At 27.4% G+C, this 22,546-nt stretch overlaps 1 protein-coding gene across 7 annotated transcripts in view; it reads right to left on the bottom strand.

The window, feature by feature from the left end:
• The window catches only part of LOC123264132 (longitudinals lacking protein), a 200,768-nt gene that overhangs the window by 1,408 nt on the left and 176,814 nt on the right, over nucleotides 1-22,546 (bottom strand). Inside the window, exons 7-8 of one of the 7 annotated variants that reach the window (XM_044727273.1) lie at nucleotides 6,229-7,058; nucleotides 5,095-5,367 (exon numbers count right to left, since the gene is read on the bottom strand). The exons of 1 other annotated variant lie outside the window; for it this stretch is intronic. In XM_044727273.1, coding sequence (XP_044583208.1) covers nucleotides 5,314-5,367; nucleotides 6,229-7,058 — 884 coding nt within the window. In that variant the 3' untranslated portion in view covers nucleotides 5,095-5,313. Of the gene's footprint in view, nucleotides 1-5,094; nucleotides 5,368-6,076; nucleotides 7,059-12,802; nucleotides 13,546-21,105; nucleotides 21,470-21,726; nucleotides 22,024-22,546 lie in introns of those variants that run through there. 5 more of the 7 variants (XM_044727274.1, XM_044727275.1, XM_044727280.1 and 2 more) reach the window with 5 other exon arrangements.

The raw sequence follows: 22,546 nt of genomic DNA, 5'->3' as shown, positions 1-22,546 counted from the left end.
AGTTAGCCGACGTTTTTAATTTTTTTATTTATGAAATTATTATTAAAAAATATTTTTTAAAAATTGCACTTATATTTTTTTACAAATGAAAATTTTTTGTAATGATTTTTTCAATAAAAAAAATTCTAAAAATTTTTAGATGTCGGCTAACTTAATTTTCTTTTTTTTTTGTATTTCTTCTTGAAAAAAATTTTTTTTTTAATTTTATATACATTCTTTTCAAATTGTTTTTTTGGACCATGAATATTGAGCCAACGGTACCTGAAACAAAATAAAATAAAATTGTTAGTAACTGTCCCATTAAATTATTATTTTTAATTGATACTTTCCTTTAGAATTTTTTTTTTTTTGAAAAAAAATTCAAATATTTTATCTAAAAAATGTTTTTGATCAAGAAAAAAATTATAAGTATCATATTTAATATTTGTAAATTTATTCTTGAATAAATTAAAAAATTGTAGAGGAAATTTAAATACAATTTACAATTGAAATTTTTTTTCACACAATTTGATTTTTTGGATTTACTGTTCCTTGATAGACAATTACTATTTTAAATATATAATTCTTTTATTTAGTTGCTTATTTTATAAGGAACCACCTATTTCTAACAATGTATATATAATTATGTAATTATAATTATATAATAATATAAAATATAAATGTTGATGAATGTATTTTTTTATAAGTTTGGCAGCTTGATTCTTTGTCAATATTTTTATCTCTGTACATTGAATAAATAAATTCGTATTTGTACTTGTAAATAATGATACTTTTATTTTAGTATCATGATTATTGGTAGTTTATTAAATGACAAAAAAATTAATTATTAAGAGAATAAGACTTGAAAATTTTATAAATTTAAAGTCATCATTTTTGTTTTTAAACTTTAATGAAGTTAAAAAATTTTTGTTAAATTTTTTTTTTTCAATGAAAGGTCAATTTTTTTAATTAATTATAATGATATTCAAAAATTTTGAATGAATTAAATAAAAAAAGTTTTTTTTTTAATAAAAATGATAAAATTTTACCAAAATTTTGAATAAATTAAAAAAACATTTTTTTTTAATTAAAAATCATTAAAAAAAATATAAAAATTGTGAATAAATTAAATAAAAAATTTTTTTTTAAAAAAGTAATGAAATTTTAAATTTTTAATCAAAATTTTGAGTAAATTGAAAAAATTTTTTTTTTAATTAAAAATCATTTAAAAAAAATATAAAAACTGAATAAATTAAATAAAAAAAATTTTTTTTAGTCAAAATTTCAATCAAAAATTTAGTCATAAAAATTTAGTCATAAAAAAAAGGTTTAAAAATTTTGAATAAAATTTTTTTTTTTAATTAAAAATCATTTTAAAAAATATAAAAATTTTAAATAAATTAAATAAAAATATTATTTTTTAATAAAAATAATGAAATTTAAATTAAAATTTTTAGTAATTGAAAAAAATTTTTTTTCAATTGAAAATCATTAAAAAAAAATCCTTGAAGATATTTAACAAAAAAAAAAATTAAAAGAAATTTTTTTAATTAAAAATCATCTGAAAAAAAAAAAAAAAAAAAAAAAAAAAAAAATTAATAAAAAGTAAATAAAAAAATAATAAAATTATAATTTATGTTTAGTAAAAATATGACCATGAAGATTAAACTTCCTTTTAGAACTAAACCGACAGTAGGGACAATGAAACTGGGGTGGCTGACCGCACTCCAATTTCAAATGGCGCCTCAATGACGAGGAGCTCGAGTACATTTTCTCGCACTTGTAACAAACATATCCCGGTTCGTTGATAAAATTCATAGCACTGGTTCGCCTCCTTCTTCTTCCTGAAAAAGATAATTTAAATTATTAATACAAATGAAAAAACAGCCACACTAGCTACTTTCTATAAAATAAAATCAACAGTCTAGTCTAGACAAAATAAATCTACGACAAATCCTACATCAATAAAAAATAAATAATAAGTAGGTGCATTAAAATCAAAATAACAGATTTATTTTATTCAAACGGGATTTGTACAATATCAGCGGTTAATTCTCTTTAAAAGCGACTCTAGGGACGGCTGGAGTCCGCGATAAGTTTGAACTGAATTTGCTTAATGAACTCTTGGTTCCCGATGGTAAAAAGAATCGGCCAACATTCTGGAGACTCTCTCACGTGGCGGTGCAGCGATTTCTTCCACTTATACGACTTTGAACATGCCAGACACGTGTTCGTCCAGTTTTCTGTAAAATAATAACCAAATTCAATTTTTTAGACCGGCTTTTGGCAAAATTATTCACTTTGTTAATTTATTTTTATTTTATTTAGTGGAAAAAAAAGTGTTAGAATTTTTAAGAACTGAAAAAAACAAAAAACATGCAGAGAAAAATTTTGAAAATTTTTTTAATTCAATTTCAGAAGGAAGAAATTAATTTTTTTTAGTGGGGACACTTCAAATTTTCTGCAAAATAACTGCTAAAAAAATTAGTTATTTTTGAGAATTTTGAGTTTAAATTAAAACAAAAAAATACTGAACTTAGCAAGCGCCAAATTTTTTCCTTAATTTTGGAAAAATTCTTCTAGATTTTTTTGAAAACTTTTTTTTTTTTATAAGAATTTTAATCCAGAAGCTGGTAATAAAGCTTTTTTTTTATTTTATATTTTTTAACAAAAAAATACAAGTCAAAATTTTATAAAAATTCCTGAATTTTTTTTTTGAAAAAATTTCAAAATTTAAAAAATTAAAAATTTTTTTTTTTACAATAATTTTTATCTAGAAGCTGGTAATAAAGCTTTTTTTTATTTTATATTTTTTAACAAAAAAAATACAAGTCAAAATTTTCAAAAAAATTTCAAAATTTTTTTTTTTAATTATTTTTTAAATAATTTTGGAAATTAAAAGAAAAATTTTTTTTTTAATAAAATTAATTATTTTAAGACGAAAGTAATCAATTTTTTTTTATCTTTATTAATTTTTGAGTAATAACTATTTTTTATTTATAATTATTTTAAACAAAATTTATTAAAAAAAAATAATTATAACTCAAAAATTAATGAAGATAGAAAAAAAATTTGATTACTTTTGTCTTGAACTAATTAATTTTATTAAAAAAAAAATTTTTTTCATTTTTAATTTCTAAAATTAAAAAAATAATAATCTAGGATTTTTTTTTTTAATTTTCAATCGCATTTTTTTATTAAAAAATATAAAATAAAAGCTTCTAGATCAAAATTATTATAAAAAAAATTTTTCAAAAAAATCTATAAATTTTTTAATTTCTAAAATTAAAAAAAAAATTCACTTTTTTAAAATTTTGTTTAATTATTTTTAAAAAATTTCCAAAAACTTATCAGACGCCTGTTAATTTCAGTACCAAAAAAAAAAAAACAAAATAATAATAAAAAAAAAGTTAGTTTTTTAAAAGTTATTAAAATCTTTTATTGGAAAATTAATTTTTACCAAAACTTCACCTGAAAAAATAAAAAAAAAAAAAAAATAAAAATCAATTTTGAAAGTATTAAATTTCGGATTTATTTTCTTCTTTGATGAATTTCGTCTCCCTTGTGTTCCTGAAAAAAAAAAAAAAATCAAAGATTAGTTAATAAAATTTCAACAATAATTAATTTAAATTACCAAAAAGGTGAAAAAAAAAAAAAAAAAAATAAATAAAAATGAATTAACAAAAAAGAATATATTTATTCAAGCAATTTGCTTATGTTCAGCTCTCAAATGATTAATCAGATTAAATTTCATGGGAATAATGATCTGACAAAGCGGACACCGGTACAACAATCTCCCGCACTGTTTCCGAACATGTCGATTAAGCGCGACCCTCGACATGAAAGTAGTTCCGCACTCGCTGCAATTGTATGAACCTGTAACCAAAGCGAAGTAATTAGTTTAATTTAAATAAAATTCCCTTGAATCAAAAACAGATAAAAAAATCAAACAATAAAAATAAATAATGAATAACAATGAAGAAACACCAAAAGCAATGAGCCAGTTTTAAAATTACCAATTAATTTATTAAAAATTCATTGCATTGCATGAGATAAAACAATTATCGTTTTCTTTGAATTTTCACGCGGTACTTGTTCCTGCGAGTCCTAAGATCCTGATTATGTTTAAGTCTCATGTGTCTTATCAAGCTATACTTAAGGTTAAATAAATTAGGACACCAGGAACACGCGAAGGGATTTTTTCCGCACTCTTCTCGGACGTGCCGCTGCAAAGATTTTCTCCACTTGAAAGTCTTGGTGCAGTTAGCGCACCGGTACCAGAATTCTGAAACAAAATAATTAACTTGTTAGTAAATTATTTAAAAAATAAAAAACTATACAAGGATAAACATATATTTACATAAAAAAAAAAAAAAATTAAAATTAATTACAATTTTATTTATTTATTAACGCACTTACGAAAATACATAGTTTACAAATGCGAGAATAAAACATGGATTGTTATAAAATGATTATCATCATTAATATTGTTTAATAAAATAACTGCAGAGTAGGGGGGGGGGTCGGGGTAGGGGTGAAAAATAAGTGATTAATTAGCACTAACGTGAGATCCTCTGAGTAGTTATAAACATAAAGACAAGTAAAAAGGCCAGGCGGTAGATACTTCCCGGGAAGAGACAAGTGGCCAGGTGACTACTCACTCAAACAACTAACGAGACCCTGAAAATAAGTTTTAGGTCAAGGGCCAGCCCAAGGAGAGGATTAATTAGTGGGAGGAGGAGGGAATTTTAAAATGCTGCTCGGCCTGATGCGCCTGGAGTATGAACGCCTTGAAGGCTGCGAACGGACAGAGTGAGCACTTGTACTGGGGCGGTTCGCATTTGTGCTTCAAGTAGTTGCTCCACATCTTGTAGAACTTGCTGCACTTGGTGCAAGTGTACCCGAGCAATTGATCGCCCATGTACATCTTCCGGTACTCTGGAACCAGAAAAAAAAACAAAGAGATTAATCTTTGGAGGAATCTCTCCCGGAGATCACCGGTTAATTATAACGCTATCGCTGTCGCTATCGGCAGGTGCTGGGTATTCCCAGCCAAAGCTCGCCAATCTCGACAACAAACATTAACTATCATAATAAATAAATAAAACAAAACTGTCCATTCCTCACACGCCACTCGATCAAGCATTTATTTATTTATAGCCAAGCCACTCAACTCTACATATTAAAGTCACTGTCCAGGACTCCGCTGAAAGGAAACTCTTACTTGATAAATCTACTATTTATTACTCATGTCATCTTTATTGATCTCTAAATTAAAATATTCCAAAAAATTATAATTCCACACATGTATTATAAAAGACATTTCTTGAGTATTCAAATATCATATTCTTCAAACTTTTCTTCTTCTTCATCTTCATTCCGAATCGCCTCCTCCATTATCTTTTGCATCTTCTTGAATCTGGCGTTCCTCTTCTGCAATTTGCTGCAAAATGACTGGCTAAAAAAAATGAGTCATTTCTGAGAATTTTGAATTTAAATTAAAATAAAATACTGAACTTAGCAAGCGCCAAATTTTTCCTTAATTTTGGAAAAATTCTTCGAGATTTTTTTGAAAATTTTTTTTTATAAGAATCTTCGTCCAGAAACTGATATTAAAGCTTTTTTTTTATTTTATATTTTTTAACAAAAAAAATGCAAGTCAAAATTTTTTAAAAATTTCTGAATTTTTTTTTGAAAAATTTTGGAAATTAAAAAAGAAAAAATTTTTTTTTTATAATAATTTTAGTCTAGAAGCTAGTAACAGTTTTTTTTTATTTTGTATTTTTTAACAAAAAAATGCAAGTCAAAAATTTCCTGAATTTATTTTTTTTATTTTTTGAAAAATTTTTTAAAAATTATAAGAAACAATTTTTTTCTAGTAAAATTAATTATTTTAAGACGAAAGTAATCAATTTTTATTAGTTTTTTAGAAATAATTATTTTTTATTTATAATTATTTTAAACCAAATTTATAAAAAAAAAAAAAAAAAATTGTAACTCAAAAATTAATGAAGATAGAAAAAAAATTTGATTACTTTCGTCTTGAAGTAATTTATTTCATTAAAAAATTTTTTTTTATTTATTACTCATGTCAATATTTATTACTTATGTAATCTTTATTGATCTCTAAATTAAAATATTCCAAAAAATTATAATTCCACACATGTATTATAAAAGACATTTCTTAATTATTCAAATATCATATTCTTCTTCAAACTCTTCTTCTTCCTCATCTTCATTCCGGATCGCCTCCTCCATTATCTTCTGCATCTTCTTGAATCTGGCGTTCCTCTTGTGCCTGGGAGTCTTCAAGTGTCTCAAGAAGTTCCCGCGGTACCCGCTCTTGTAAGAGCAGAGCTTGCACACGTACTTCATCTTGTTCCTCGGACCGCAATGGATAGTCCGGTGTCTTGACAAGGAAGAAGCCCAGTGGTACTTCCTTCCGCAGCCCCAGCAAGTGTACATCCCATCCGCAGACTTGTACTTCTTCATTTCATGCTCGTACTGCTTGGAACTCGAAGCAGGAGCTCCGGCTCTTTTCAGGAGCTTCTTTTCAGGAGCTCCGGCTCTCAGAATTTTCACTGATTTAACCACCGGCTTCTTTATAGATTCTTCATCCTTGATTTCAACATTCTCCTGCGGCTCATCGTTCCCCTTTTTATTATCCTTCCGCTTGCGACACACCCTTAAATGCCGAGCTAAAGATGTTGACCAAGCATAAATATTTCCGCAATATTCGCACTGACACATCTTAGACCTGCGCTTGTATTTCTTCTTGTTCTTCTTCTTAGTAGCTTCTTTTTTAACTGCAACCTTTTTTTCTTTCTCCTCAACTATCATTTCTTCTTCATTTTTCTTCTCTACTTCTTCAACTATTTCTTCCTGGACTACTTCTTCGATATCAAAAATTTTTTCCCCTCCTTCTTCTTCTTCAATTTCTATTTCTTCAACAACTTCATAAGTGATCATTTCTTCCTCATAGACTTCCTCCTCGTAAACTTCCTCCAATGACTCCTCATTTATGAACTCAGGCTCTGACTCGGTGTCTTTCTTCTTTTGGGCCTTTTTCTCTTCCGGACCTAGAACAAACAAAAGCGCTATTAAAATATATGTTCCGTACTAAATTTCAAAGGTAAATTAAATTAATAGCCCAAAGAATAAAAATTAGCGTTAAAAGTGTTTTTAGAGTTAGATTCAAGCAAGGAAGGAAGAAGAAATAAATAAAAAACTAGTTTTTTTCAATAAATTTATTAATTACAATTAAGTCACATAAATAATTACCTATAAAAATCAAAGGGACAAAAAATAATTTATTTATTTGCTAAAAAAAAATTACAAACATTTTTTTGCACTGATAGAAGGATTTTATGTTTAATATTTATTAACTGTTAATTAATGATTTTTTAACAAGATTAAATAAATATTTATTAAGTTAATAAACTATTTATTAAATATTAATAAATATTTGTTAACAGTTAACAAATATTTAAACGTTTTTAATATTTTAAAATAGATAGTCAATTTATGATGATAAATATTTAGGCTGTATTCGAAAATTTTCTATCTCTAGATACATAATTAAGAAATGACCTTATATCTTGTGAACTATTGACATTTTTAAAGATATAAGCTCACCCTGATATTATACTCATAGAGACCTTTCATTTAAGTACCCACATCAATTTTTCATAAATTTGATATATTATATATATTTCACAAATACCATATATATAAAATATATAAAAAATGCCATGTGGGTACTTAAATGAAAGCTCTTGATGATTGTAACATCAAAATGAGCTTATATCTTAAAAAATGTCAATAATTAAGAAATTACATTGTATTTCATCAACTGATGATATTTTTTAATATATAAGCTCATATCGATGTTACACTCCTCAAGATCTTTTATTTGAGTACCCACATCAATTTTTCATATATTTATATATATTATATATATGTATATATGAAAAATATATCAAAAATGCATGTGGGTACTCAAATGAAAGCTCTTGATGAGTGTAACATCAGGATGAGCTTATATCTTTAAAAATGTCAATAATTCTTAAGATACATAATTAAGAAACAATCTTGTATCTCGTGAACTATTCATATTTTTTAAGATATAAGCTCACCCTGACATTATACTCATCGAGACCTTTCATTTGAGTACCCACATCAATTTTTCATATATTTATATATATGATATATATGTATACGTGAAAAATATATCAAAAATGCATGTGGGTACTCAAATGAAAGCTCTTGATGAGTGTAACATCGGGATGAGCTTATATCTTTATAAAACGTCAATAAATATTTGTTAACTATTAATAAATGTAATTTCTTCCTAAATAAATATTTATTAAATGTTAAAAAATATTTATTAAAGTAAATAATTGTCTTTAAATAAATTAAAAAATTAATAGTTAATAAATTCTTCTATCAGTGTGGTAAAAATAATTACGCGTCTTTTCTTATATTGCTATCACCAGTAATTCTGTGAACAGACTTAAGATGGCGCCTCACGCAGAACCGATAGTTGCTATAAAAGCCACAGAGGTCGCAGCGGTACCGCGAAGCGGCAGCGCTCTCGTGGACGTTCCTAACATGTCGGTCCATGTTCGCTTTATAAGTGCTCTTGTAGGGACAAAGATTACAGGCATATTGCGACGCCCGCGGTTCCATTTTGCACCCGAGTTTCATGTGTCGCTTCAGCAGGTACTTAGACGGGAATATTTTCCTGCAATTTTTGCACCAGAACCTTCTGTAAGGTGTAACATTCATCGGGAAACTCGGCTCGGCTGTCTTCGCTGGAACCGGAACGAAGGAACCGTACATGTCCCAGTTTGGAACTTCTGGAACAAAAAAATATAAATTGTAATTTCTGTTCCTAATTTTTGAATTTTAATTTTGCAAACTAATTTTACAAACCTAGAAGATTAAATTTTTTTTTTTTTTTTTTTTTTTTTTTTTTGGAAAAATATTGTTTTATTTAAAGGGGGTATTAATTTACATAAACATTGAGTCGAGTACGGGAACGGGGTTAAGGTCCACTTTGTGAATTGCAGACATGTGTCGTTGCAAGCTCGATTTTTGAGTGAACGAGTAATTGCAATAGCGACAAGCAAATGGCCGCTTTCCTCCGCATTCGTACTTCATATGTCTTCCTAAATTGCAGCGAAGAGTATAAGCGCGGTTGCACTTCTGACATACCCAGCGGCCCTCGAAATCTGCGAACAAAAATTTTTTATTTGTTAGAAATTATTTTAAATATTTTTTTTTTATTTAATAATGAAGGAAAAAAATTAAACAAATTTTATTAGAATAAATTAAATCTTTATTTTATATGTACAATGTAAAATTTCAAATTTACGCGAGGCGCCATTTTGTCGGTAAAGCGATTTTATGTACAAAATAAATTTAGGTTAAAAAATCATAAATTTTTAACATGAATTATTTTTTGGCAATTTTTTTGAAGAATTCGATGGATATAAAATAATTTTTTCAAGTTAAAAAATGACAAATTTTTAACTTTGTAAATTATTTTTTGGCAATTTTTTTGAAGAATATTCGATGGATATTTTTGATAATTATTTACAAGTCAAGTCAAATGTATTTTTGGCCATATTTAGGAGAAAAATTAACATTTTTTTTTTTTTTTTTTTTTTTTACGGCGCATTTATGATAAAAAATGCAAAAAAATAAAGATTTAAATAATTTTTTTTGTTTTCAAAAATTGAAAAAAATTTTGGCTTTTGTGTTTTTTGGATAAAATTTCTATTTTATTTTTTTTTTTTATGTTCTTTATATATTTTTTTTTGAAAAATAAATAAAAAAATAAATGATTTAAAAAAAAAATATCACAATTTTTTAAAAAATTTATAAATTTTTTAAAATTGTGATAATAAATTTTTTTTTTAATTCTTCATTTTTTTATCTATTTTTCTAAGAAAAAAATGTATAAAAATTAAAATTTCGCTAAAAAAAATGAAAATGAAAATGTTGGACCCTACTTGAAAATAACTACCATATTTTTCAATAAAAATAAAAATTTTAAATTGTAATATTATGAACAAGTAACAAATGACGCTTCAAACTGTGCTTCTGTGTGAATTTCCTCCAACAGACAGAACAACAAAATTTCTTCTGGCCTCCGCATTCGTAATGTACGTGTTTATAAAGCCCGGTTTTCAATCTGTAGCACTTTCCGCAAGTTGAACAACAAAATCCTCTGGATTGCGCTGGAAAACCTGAAAAATTAAAATAATTATTTAATATTAGCTTGAAAAAATTGTAAGTAGAAAAAATACTTCTTTATTTCTACAAAATAAAAATAATAAAAAATATTATCTAAAAATAAATAATTAGAAAAATTTCTACGTTAATTGAACTTTATTATAAATTTTATGGCATACAATTACATAGCATTTCAATATTTAATTCAAATGACAAATAAAAAAGATCAAAACTGTCTTATAATTAATAATTACTTAAAATTGAGACATGATAAAAAATTTAGAGCTCATATTTAAGAGCTAATTGTTATTATAGTTTTTTTTTTTTTAATTCTAGTATTAATAATAATAATAATGGTGATTATTATTATTATAGTTATAATAAAAAAATAATTAAAGAAATAATTAATAGAAAATAATAATAAAAAATTAAATGTTGGAAATTATTTGTACAAACGTCTTCATATGCAGAAACTTAATTTGGAATCTAAAAAAAAATTTATGCTGTAAAACGGGAGGTGTTACATTAATAGTTAATTATTAATTTAATATTAATCAAGTGTTAAAGATTAATTAGTCAAATACCAAAAATTCTTTTGGGAACAAGAAATTTAGGCGGGAGGTAAATACTGTGCAGATGCTTAATATGTCGACGCAATTCAATGGTTTGTGAAAATTTGGTAGGACAAATGCTGCAGGAAATTATTTTCTGGCCGCCACACTCGAGCTTCATGTGGGTCAGAAGTGTTGTCTTCGCTTTGTACAATTTGCCGCACTGCGGACACTTGAAGTTTGTTAACTCGTAACTTAAATCGTTCAGAGGTCTTGATCTTCTTTTGTGTACACGTTGCTTTGAAATATTTTTTACTACAACAATCCACAAGATTTTTATTTTGGTAATTATTTAGTTATATAGTTATATTTATTGTTTTAGGGGTTTTATTGTTTGAATTTTTGAGAAACAACGAACAAGACTATTACAATTTCTTCATTCAAACCCATTTCATGCAACGAATAATCAACAAAATTTATTTAAGTCTAAAAAGTCAATTATTGTTTGATTAATAAATCAATTTTTATAAAAATATTTTTTTCATATTATTTTTGTTCTTTTTAATTTCAAATTGAGTTCCTGAGTTAAATATTAAAGATAAGATAAAATCATAATACACAGAAGGATTCATTTATAGTTAAAAATATTTGTTAATATTTAACAAATCATTTATTAGACCACTTTTTAGTCCTTAACAAATATTTCTTAGTATTTAAAAAGATTTATTAATATTTAATAAATGAGTTTCAAATTTATTAAGAAATATTTGTTCAACACTAAAAAGTGGTTTCTAATAAATGATTTGTTAAATATTATCTGTTATATTATTTGTTAATTATTATTAAATAAAATCATTAATTTTACTTTTTAATTCTCCAAAATTTGATCTAAATTTTTAAATTCTTAAAATTAAATTTTCAAGTTAAATATTAAAAATGCAACAAAATCATATGATTATTTTTTTATAAAAAATTTAATATTCTATAAAGAGGTCATCTTCACTTTTTTCGTATCTCGTCTCTAAACGACGTAATAATTTTATTTCAAATCATCAATTGTAATTTTTAAATCTCCAAAATTTGACCTACATTTTTTAATTCTTAAAATTGAATTTTTGAGTTAAATATAAAAAATACGGCAAAATCATAAGAATACTTTTCTTATAGGAAATTTAATGTTCTATAAAAAAGGTACTCTTCATTTTTTTCGTATCTCTTCTTCAAGCAAAGTAATAATTTTATTTCAAAGCATCAATTTTAAACTTTTTAATTCCCCAAAATTTTATCTAAATTTTCTAATATTCAAAATTGAATTTTTGAGTTAAATATTAAAAAAGGTCCTTTTCACTTTTTTCATATCTCTTCTCTAAATAAAGTTATAATTTAATTTCAAATCATCAATCTTAACCCTTCAATTTCTCAATTTCTTCTTTTCAAAATATCTGATAATTTTCCATCTAAAATATTTTCATTAAAATTCCAACCTTTCACTTATAAAAAAATTAGCTTGACTCAAGAGCCAAAATTTTGAACCAAGAATACCATTTTGAAAAAAAATGATTTTCTTGACTCAAGAAAATCATTTTCTTCAAAATAGTATTCTTGGTACAAGATTTCGGCTTTTGAGTCAAGTTAATTTTTTTATTACACTGAAAAAAAAAGTTTTTTTCTACCTAGGAAATTTTTCCTTATGGATAAAAAATTGGTATTCTTATGATTAAAATGCCCTAGTTTTTTAATTATAAGAATAAAGTTTTCTAATTGTAAAAAAACTAGCCTTATAATAAAACGTGGTATTTTACAGTTAAAAAAAAAAAAAAAAAAAAAAAAAAAAACCAGTTTTTTTAAATCAAAAAAACTCGAATAAAAAAGTTAGTATTTTAAGTGGAAAAAAATTTTTTTTTTCAGTGTAGCGTTCAAAAAAATAAATTAACTAAACTATTAAAAATTTCAAAATTTATAAAATTAATTCCCTAAAAAATATTCTCTCAAATCTCAAATTAAAAATTAAAAAAGAAAAAAAAAATACTCACACATTAATCAAAAGATTAAATAGTAATATTATGAGGATGAGGAGTATGCATGTTCTTGAAGTGTCTCTCAAGGTTGCTCTTCTGAGCGAACCTAAGAGGACAAGCCTCGCAGGAGAACTTGGGTTCCATTCCGCACTCGTAGTGCAAGTGTCGCCACAAGGAAGTGTAAAAGGCATAAATTCTTCCGCAGCGTTTGCAAGTGTGCTTCTTCTTCTTTTTGGGTGGCTGATCTCCAGGATTGGTTCCAAAAGCTAAAATTCCTTGCTTGGCATCTGGAGGACCGTCCGGGTCGGGCTTCAGATACTGCTGGAGCTCCTCGATGGGCATAGACTTCAACGAGGCCAAGTTCACGACAGTCGTGGACTTTGCGGGGATGGTTTTTATGGTTTTCAGAGGCATGGTGGTCTTCATCTTGGGTCGGATTGTCCTGGGTCTTCCTCTGACTCCTGATTTCAAGGTTTTCACTCCCATCATGGCTTTCACCTTCATGGCCTTCTTTGCGAGCATCTGGTCGCGACATTCCAAGGCCTGGTGCCGGGTCAGAGAGGCTTTTAGGGTAAAAGTGTCCCCGCAGTCTCTGCACAAGTATTTTCTGGGGCCCAAACGGTGGACGCGGCCCTTTGTCGCGTAAAACCCGTCATCGCCGAAGGTCGTGGAGCGCAAGCGCCGGGTTGAGGTCGGATCCTTTCCTGAAGTTGATGGCAATGTTGGGAGTGTCCAGTTTGATGAGCTCCAGTTTTTTTCTGTAACGATAATTTTTTTGGGTTAGTTTGTTTTTTTCAATGGTGGGTGTTTTTTATTGATTGTTATTTTAGTAGAAATTAGCTTAGAAGGTTACAAAGTATGAAAAACACCAATAGATTTTTTGGGAAGAAAAGACGCCCTTAGAAGATTTAGTTTTTAAATAAGGGAAGAATTTTTTTTGTCAGTTTGTAATTTTTGAAGTTTTGGATAAGGAAAAATTTTTTTTCAATCTGGGGAGTCTTGAATTTATTTTTATTAATTTACAAATTTTGAAGTTTGGGATAAATATTTTTTTTTTTATTAAAAATTTAAAATTTTGGAATTAAAAATGTGAAGTTTAAGTTTAAAATAATAAAATTTTTGATTTTTTATTTTAAAATTCAAATTTTGAACTTAAAAAAATCAAAATTTGATTATTTTTTCCAAAAATTTTCCAATTTTTAATCTCTTAAAATTCAAAATTTGAATTAAGGGATCAAAAATTTAAATTATTAATTTTTAGATTCAAAATTAAAATTTTTAGTTAAATTTTGAACTTAAAAAAATCAAAATTTAAACTTATAGGTAAAAAATTCAAATTTTTAGTCAAATTTTGGACTTATAAAATCAAAAATTTGATTATTTTCCCTAAAAATTTTTCAATTTTTAATTTGTTAAAATTCAAAATTTAAACTTATGGATCAAAAATTCAAATTTTAGATTTTTAATTTCAAAATTCAAATTTTGAACTTAAAAAATCAAAATTTGATTATTTTTCCTAAAAATTTTCTAATTTTTGATCTGTTAAAATTCAAAATTTGAACTGATAGAACAAAAATTAAAATTTGGTATAAAAAATAAACAAATTATTAAATTTTTAATTAAAAGTTCAAAATTAAAACTCCAAAAATTTGGTTTTTTCCAAAAAAAAATTTCATTATTTTACTTTAAACAACCAAAATAATAAAATTCCATTTTTAAACTTCCAAATTTGTAAATTAACCTCTCAAAACTCCCAAAAAAAATCTTTCATCCCTGCAAGACTGAAAAAACCCATCCCAAAAATTACCAACCGACCGCCTGTAAAAAGAAAAACCACAAATCCTCCTCACAAAATTAATTTATTCTCACTATCAAGTTAATTAAAATAATAATAAATATTAGTAATCTTTGTGTACATAACTATAATTAACAATCTAAAGAATATCTCCTTAACAACTAAATCTAATGAGGATTGTCGAAACTACTGATCACGGACACGCGCGGAGTAAAGTCCCCGCGGCAGTGTTTGGTCATATGAATGTCCAAATAGGACTTATAAGTAGCGCGATAAGGGCAGTAAGAGCACTGATAGCTCGGCTGCTTGCCGCACTCTTTTAACACATGTCTTCTCAGATTCTTCGCCTGGTGGTATCTTCTCCCGCAATTATCGCAGAAGTACCATCCTTGCCCGCGGAGTCTGCGCTGATCGGAACGCCTCCCACGGCTGGAACCTGGAACATTTTTGGAACTTGTTAGTTAACTGTCCCAATTTTTTTTTATTTTTTTAAATTCAATATTTATTAATTAATTTCAATTTTTATTTTATTTACAAATTTTTATTGTTTTTTAATTTTATTTCTTCTTTAATTTGATGAAACTTCAATTTTTTTTCTTGAAAAATCTGCACCTGAAAAAAAAAAAAAAATTAGTAAAAATTTTCACAATAATTTTTTTCAAAATTTTTTTTTCTAAAAAAAAAATGATAAAAATTTTCACAATAATTTTTTTTTCTGGAAAAAAAAAAAAAAAAAAATTTCACAATAATTAAAAAAATTTTTTTTTTCTGAAAAGAAAAAATTAAAGGGTTCCTTTAAAAAAAGGCCCGCAATTAAAACAATTTTTTTTTATTAATTAATTAATTAATTTCTAATTAATTAAATTTTATTAATAAATTAATTTCTAATTAATTAAATTATCAATTAAAGAAATATCACAATATACATTATTTGTTTTTATTTTTTTTTCAATAATTATTTGGATAAAAAATTATTCTCCATCGTTGGAAGTCCGACTAGGCTTTGTTAAGTCCCGATCCGTGGGTTTGATGTGTCTATTATTGAGATGCGTGTTCAAGCTGGACCTGTGCTTGGTCCTGTAGGAACAGAACGGGCAGTGGAATTTTGGATCGACCCCACACTCGTGTTTAAGGTGCCGCGCGAGACTCGAGTGGTAGCTGTAGACTTTGTTGCAGTTCCTGCAGGGGTACATCGTCTTCGGGTAGTTTACTAAGCGGAAGATCTCCATGTCTGCGAACAGGCCAAAGTTTTATTGTTAGACTGAGGTTTTTTTTAGGAGAACAGTTTAGTGATAGTATAGGTCAAAGATTTTTTAGTACCGCAGATCTGGAACATAAAATAGCGGATTAGTTTTTGGTTTTTTTTTTATTTTGTGGGAAGGTAAATGAAAAGACGGGGTTGGTATTTGGCTTTGTTTATTTTCAATTACAATTTACTAAATTTTGTAAATAATTTTGAATTTTTTAATAAAATTTTGGGGAGTTTAAAACCTGAAAATCTTGAAAATTTTAATCATAAATTTTAATATCAAAATTCGGGATTAAATTAAGTATTAAAAATATGAAAAAAAATTATTATCTTGAATTGTTTTATTAAAAAATTTAATTATTCAAGATATTTTGTCCGGAATATTTTGTCAAATGATCAAGAATCATGGAACCAAATCTTTTTTTCATATTTTTGATACCTAGCCCAGAATTTCAATTTTTAAATCTTAAAAAGCAATATCAAAATTTTAATTTTAATTAAAATTTCTTTTAAATTTGGAATTAATATTTTAACTAAAATATCAGAGATACGAACAGAGTGATAAGGACTTTTTTATAGAGAATTAAATTTCCTAAATAAAATGTCTCTTAACAGTTCCAAATATTTAGTCAAAATATTAATTCCAAATTTAAAAAAAATTTTGATAAAAATTGAAACTTTGATATTGTTTTATAAAATTTAAAAATCAAAATTTTGGGCTAAATATCAACAATATAAAAAAATTATGACCTTTTTTTTGTAGGAAATTTAATTCTCTACATACAAAGATCATCAATTTTTCTATATCTCTGATTATTTAACTAGAATATCAATTTCAAATCTGAATAAAAATAATTAAAAAATTTGTTTATTAAAGTTTAAAATTCAAAATATTGAGCTAAAAATCAAAAATTTATAAGAGATTTTTTTTTTTTAATTTAATTCTCTATAAAAAATAGTTCCTTATCAATTTTTTCATCTCTGATTATTTAGCTGGAATATAAATTTCAAATCTGAATAAAAAATAATAGAAATTTTTTTATTAAAGTTTAAAATTCAAAATTTTGAGCTGAAAATAAAAAATTCGAAAAATTGATGATATTTTTGTTTTTTAAATTAAATTTCCCGACAAAAAGACCCTTATTACTTTTCATATCTTCATTTTTCAAGAAAATAAATCAAAAATTCAAGTAAAAAAAAAAATTTTTTTTTAAATATTAAAAAATAAATATTAAGCCTAAAAATTAAAAAAAAAAAATTTTTAATCGGGTTAAAAATTAAAAAACCCTCAATGGAAATCATACTCCATTTTTTTGAACTGAAAAGAAGGAATTCCCTGCTTAATATATCTCTGAAGCGTGGTCCTAGGAATATTAAAAGTCCTTTCAGCGGATCTGAGCGACATCACGCCTTGAACAACTGCGTCCATCGCCCACTGTAGCTGTTTTTGGTCTCTAACTTTGGTGTACCTTCTCCTCGGCATCTCTGAAACCAAAAAAAAAAATTAATAAAATCAGTAAGAAAATAAAAAACTCTTTTTCGCTCAAGATTCGTTAATCACCATCAATTACACACAAAAAAATCTACAAAATTAATTTAAATTACTCTTAAGAGTTAAACTCCTGTCAGTTGGGTAAAAAATATTTTATTTATCAATAATTAAAAACCAATTTTTAATAATAATTAACAATCATAAAAACTTTATAAAAGTCAACGTCAAGAGTTGGTATGAATTCTTTTAATATGCGACTTGACGTTCCACCTCCTGTCGCTCGAGTAATCACAGAATGGACAGCTCTCCATCTTCTTATTATTAGCGCGTCTAGTCGAGCTTGTAGATCGGCAGAAGCTTCTGTCTTGGACGCTTTTCCACTGGACCCTCGCTCCTGAAACATAAATTATTTTTGTTAGTAAAAAATCTTTATTTAGGTTTTTTAAATTAGCGCTCTACTGACATTTTAAACTGAAAAAAAAATTTATAAAAAATATGTACAAATTTATGAAAAATTACAAACAAGTATAAGTTAATTACTCCATTGGGTAATTTATTTAATTTAACATTTGATATTAATGTTAGTAAAAAATTATGAGTAGGGCCAGGATATTTTTTCTTAATTTCAAAATAACAATTAATAATTAATGGTATCAATTTTTTGATATTATGGCGGAAATATTGGTCGTAAAATAAAGTTTTGGAACAAAAATTGTTCAAAATTTAATTATCTAAAAAAAATGTCTAATAGTTTTTTGATAAAACCAATAAATAAGCCGGAATTTCAAAATTAAGGTGTTTACAATAAGAAAAAATTTTAATCATCCAGAATAGAATATCAATAATCAAAAAATGACCTTGTATCTCGTGAACTATTGACATTTTTAAAGATATAAGCTCATCCCGATGTTACACTCATCAAGACCTTTCATTTGAGTACCCACATCAATTTTTCACATATTTTATATATTTATATATATATATGTATATATGTATATATGAAAAATATATAAAAAATGCATGTGGGTACTTAAATGAAAGCTTTAGAGGAGTGTAACATCAAGATGAGCTTATATCTTTAAGAATATCAATAATTAAGAAATGACCTTTTATCTTGTGAAATATTAATATTTTTAAAGATATAAACTCATCCCGATGTTACACTTATCAAGATCTTTCATTTGAGTACCCACATCGATTTTTTATATATTTTATATATTTACTAGAAATTTGAATAGCGCGCTACGCGCGCGCTCTAATCCTGAACCAATAAGGAATAAGGGTCCATATTTTCGAGTTATTTCGATACTAAGCTAACTTCAATCAACCATCAATTATAGTATATAGGATATATATTATATATATGTACATATGAAAAATATATCAAAAATGCATGTGGGTACTCAAATGAAAGCTCTTGATGAGTGTAACATCGGAATGATTTAATATCTTAAAAAATGTCAATAATTAAGAAATAACATTGTACCTAGTGAAATATTGACATTTTTAAAGATATAAACTCATCCCGATGTTACACTCATCAAGACCTTTCATTTGAGTACCCACATCGATTTTTTATATATTTTATATATTTATATATATTATATGTATGTATATATGAAAAATATATCAAAAATGCATGTGGGTACTCAAATGAAAGCTCTTGATGAGTGTAACATCAAGATGAGTTTATATATTTAAAATATATATTATATATATGTATATATGACAAATATATCAAAAATGCATGTGGGTACTCAAATGAAAGCTCTTGATGAGTGTAACCTCGGGATGAGCTTATATCTTTAAAAATGTCAATAGTTAAGAAAATACAATGCAATTTAACAAAAGTAATTTTTTAATATAGTGACTACAAGGTTGCTAATTCATTATGAATCTTAATTGTTGAATTACGGCGAAAATATTGGTCAGATAAAAAAATAAGAGAGATTTTTTGTAGAAAAGAAAACTTAAAAAAACTTTTTTCACCAGACAAATATTTTCATAAAAATTTCGGGTCTAATTAAGAGCGAATTTTAATGACATCGCGGTGCAGATTGAAGTGATCTTTAGAGATATGATGAACGCGCTCAAGATGGACCCTCATGTCCCAAAGCCGCTTGGACCTGTGGCTGCAGTACCGACATATGATGTTCTTGTCGACACCGCAGTACCGTCTTATGTGGTCACGCAGATTCGCCGAGGTCGGGAATGTTTTTTTGCAAGCGGAGCAGGTGAACTCGTAGTTGGACTTCTTGATCTTGCGCTTAGAGGCTCTAGGTGCTTTGGAGGCTTTTTTAGGCCTGGCGAGCACTGGCTCAGGGATGTACCAGACTGAAACAGAAATTAAGATAATTAGTATAAGGAAAAAAGAAAAACCCTAACAATGATAATGAAAATTAATCAATTGAAAATGAAATGTAGGATGAGATTTATGTACACAAGTTTATTTTTAAATAAGTACAGACTGAATACTAGAAATAAAGTCTTTGGTTAAAAAAACTGCAAGCTTACAATTATAAAAAAAAACGGTATTTTGATTAATCTTTGGTATTTAAATAATTAGACGTGATTAGAATTGATTTAATAATTAACTGATGACAGTTCACTTGATGTTGTGCACAGAGAGGAGATGCTTGAAGAAGCTGGCCTGGATTCTGGATCTGTAGGGGCAGTAGCGGCAGGAAAAGTGAGTGTCTCGGGTGAGCATGCTGCAGCCCATTTTGAGGTGCTTCCTGAGGTTCGAGGCCCAGGAGTACATCTGCCCGCAGTGAGGACACACGTGGAGCCGGGGCTTGACGATAGGAAATAGCCGGGGGTCTGCAATAAAATACCCGATTTAATTGTCATCAGCCTCACTAGTTATTATTATTGTGTTAACACAACTGTAAGTGTCTTCAAGGTTTTATTATTACTTAGCACACAGAGTTTACGAGCCGGGATTACTAAATCGGTAAAACAATACTTTTGGTTGTGATAATTACCGGCAGTACGGCTACCATCTAACATCCAAGCGCATGCCTCGCCATTTTTAAATAAACAACAATTATTATTTACCAGAATACTTAAAGGGCTCACTCTCTCTCTCTCTCTCTTAGCTCCGGGTCTGCCGCTGGAAATATTTTTAAAAACAACTAAAACCGGCACCTGAAATAAATAAGATTTTTTAATTACGCGACATCAAGCGCAAAACCCACCTAAGGTCAATAATTATTTATTTTATTTAAAACCGATAAACTAATAGTTGTATTTATTATTATTAATATTATTTCAAGTCGTACAAAAATATTATTTAGTATTTTACAGGACTATTTTGTGGACGTTGAACAAATGCCGCTTTAGATTACCCTTAAAATTAGATTTGTAAGTGCACAGCGAGCAGAAAAAATTCGGGGGCTTTCCACAGGCCATTTTTTTGTGAAGACGCAAACTTGATTCCCAAATAAATTCTCGGCCACAGTATTCACACCTGCTGGCTCCTAAAAACAAAATAAATATTTCATTAATAAAATTATTTATTTACCCAATAATTATTTCCAGTGCAAAATAAAATTTCTTCTTTCACGTTGCCTGGAACCAAAAAAAAAAAAAAAATGAATTAGTAAGTAGTGAAAAAAACAACCCGGCGGATAATTGTAAACTTTGGGGCAATATATAAATGAAAGTACGAAGCATTGATACAGTAGCTTTAACAGAGAGGAAATAAATGAGCGGTAATAAAAAAATTGATTGGAACTAAGGATTATAAATGAATGTTTGTGTGTAATAATAAAACATTATCGTAAAGCAGAAGATAATAAATTTATTGTAACAAAAAAATTTAAAGGAGAGACTTTAGTTATTATGAGGAATGAATTCTGAGGATGTGCTTCTGGAGGCTGCGCTTGTATCTGGTCTTGTGGGGGCAGTACGGACAGAACTCGGTGGGCTCCTTCCCGCACTCGACCTTCAGGTGGTTCTTCATGTTCCTGATCCACCGGTACTCCTTGCCGCACTTCGGGCAGTTGTAGCACCCGGGTCTCTTGTCGAGGCACACCTGGTGGGTCATCGATCGTCGGGAGCTTCGCATCATCCTGATGCTGCCCAGGTGCGTCGAGTAGCTCTCCGCTCGCGAGAACTGCTGCGAGGGGTAGTTCGCCCACAGTCCTGAAAATAACCACCCGTTCATCAGTAACTGCTCTTACAATCTTGCAATTTTCTTGACAATATTAATTCAATAATTCATGAGGAATAATTAATGAATTATTAATAATTAATTTAAGTAACTTCTTACTTGATTTTTATTGTTTGAAACAAAAAAATCTATATAAATAAAATTATCTTACAAGAAATTTAAATTACTACAAAATGAATTTTAATTTTAATTAATAATGAATAACAGTTGATAAAAATTTAAAGAGTACTAGTGAAAACATTTTTTCCTGGATGATTTGTGCGAATGTGCTGGTAGAGATTGCCCCTCTGCTTAGTCCGGTGGACACAGTAGGGGCACTTGAACTTGGGGTCTTTTCCACACTCGTGTCTGGTGTGTCTGACGAGGGTGGCGCGGTGCTGGTATCCCTTCCCGCATTGGTCGCACCGGTAAGAGAACTGGGTCCGCTGTTTCGCCAGCCACATCGTCGCCAAGTTTTTCATCAGAGGCAGCACCGAGTACCCACAAGCACCCTGCTTCCCGGGGATCATCGACTGGGGCTGGAAATCTGTGCAAGGGTCAGACAAAAATATCCCGTTATTTTCGATGGTCGCTAGCATCTTTCAGCGGGGATAGGACAAGGGCTACTCTTTTTAATGTACTTGGAGCTTCTTGATCTGCGGAGAAATATATTCTTATCTGCTGGCTGCTAGGTTCGGTCATCGCTATTTTTATTTTATTTTCTAAGCGAAGCATGCGCTTTAAGACTAAGGAACTAGTTTAAGCATTACCTTACATCGCGTTACAGATACTAGGCTAGAAAAAATAAAATATTAATTATTATTTTTAGAACTAATTTAATATTCAATTTAAATTTAAATTTAAATTTTTTTTTGGAAAATTCATTATTTAAATATTAAGATACCTTTTTTTATAGGGAATTAAATTTTTTATAAGAAAGGTCCTTATCACTTTTTATATCTCTGATTATTTAGCCAGAATATAAAGTCAAAATCTGAAAGAAACTTTTATTAAAAATAAAACTTAAAAATTGTGATGTCAAAATTTTTAACTCAAAATTTTAGACTAAT

This window comes from Cotesia glomerata, linkage group LG4 (assembly GCF_020080835.1).
Source record: "Cotesia glomerata isolate CgM1 linkage group LG4, MPM_Cglom_v2.3, whole genome shotgun sequence".
Classification (NCBI taxonomy): Eukaryota; Metazoa; Arthropoda; class Insecta; order Hymenoptera; family Braconidae; genus Cotesia; species Cotesia glomerata.
Note: the sequence above shows the minus strand (reverse complement) of the source record. Positions and strands in the feature narration are given on the sequence as shown.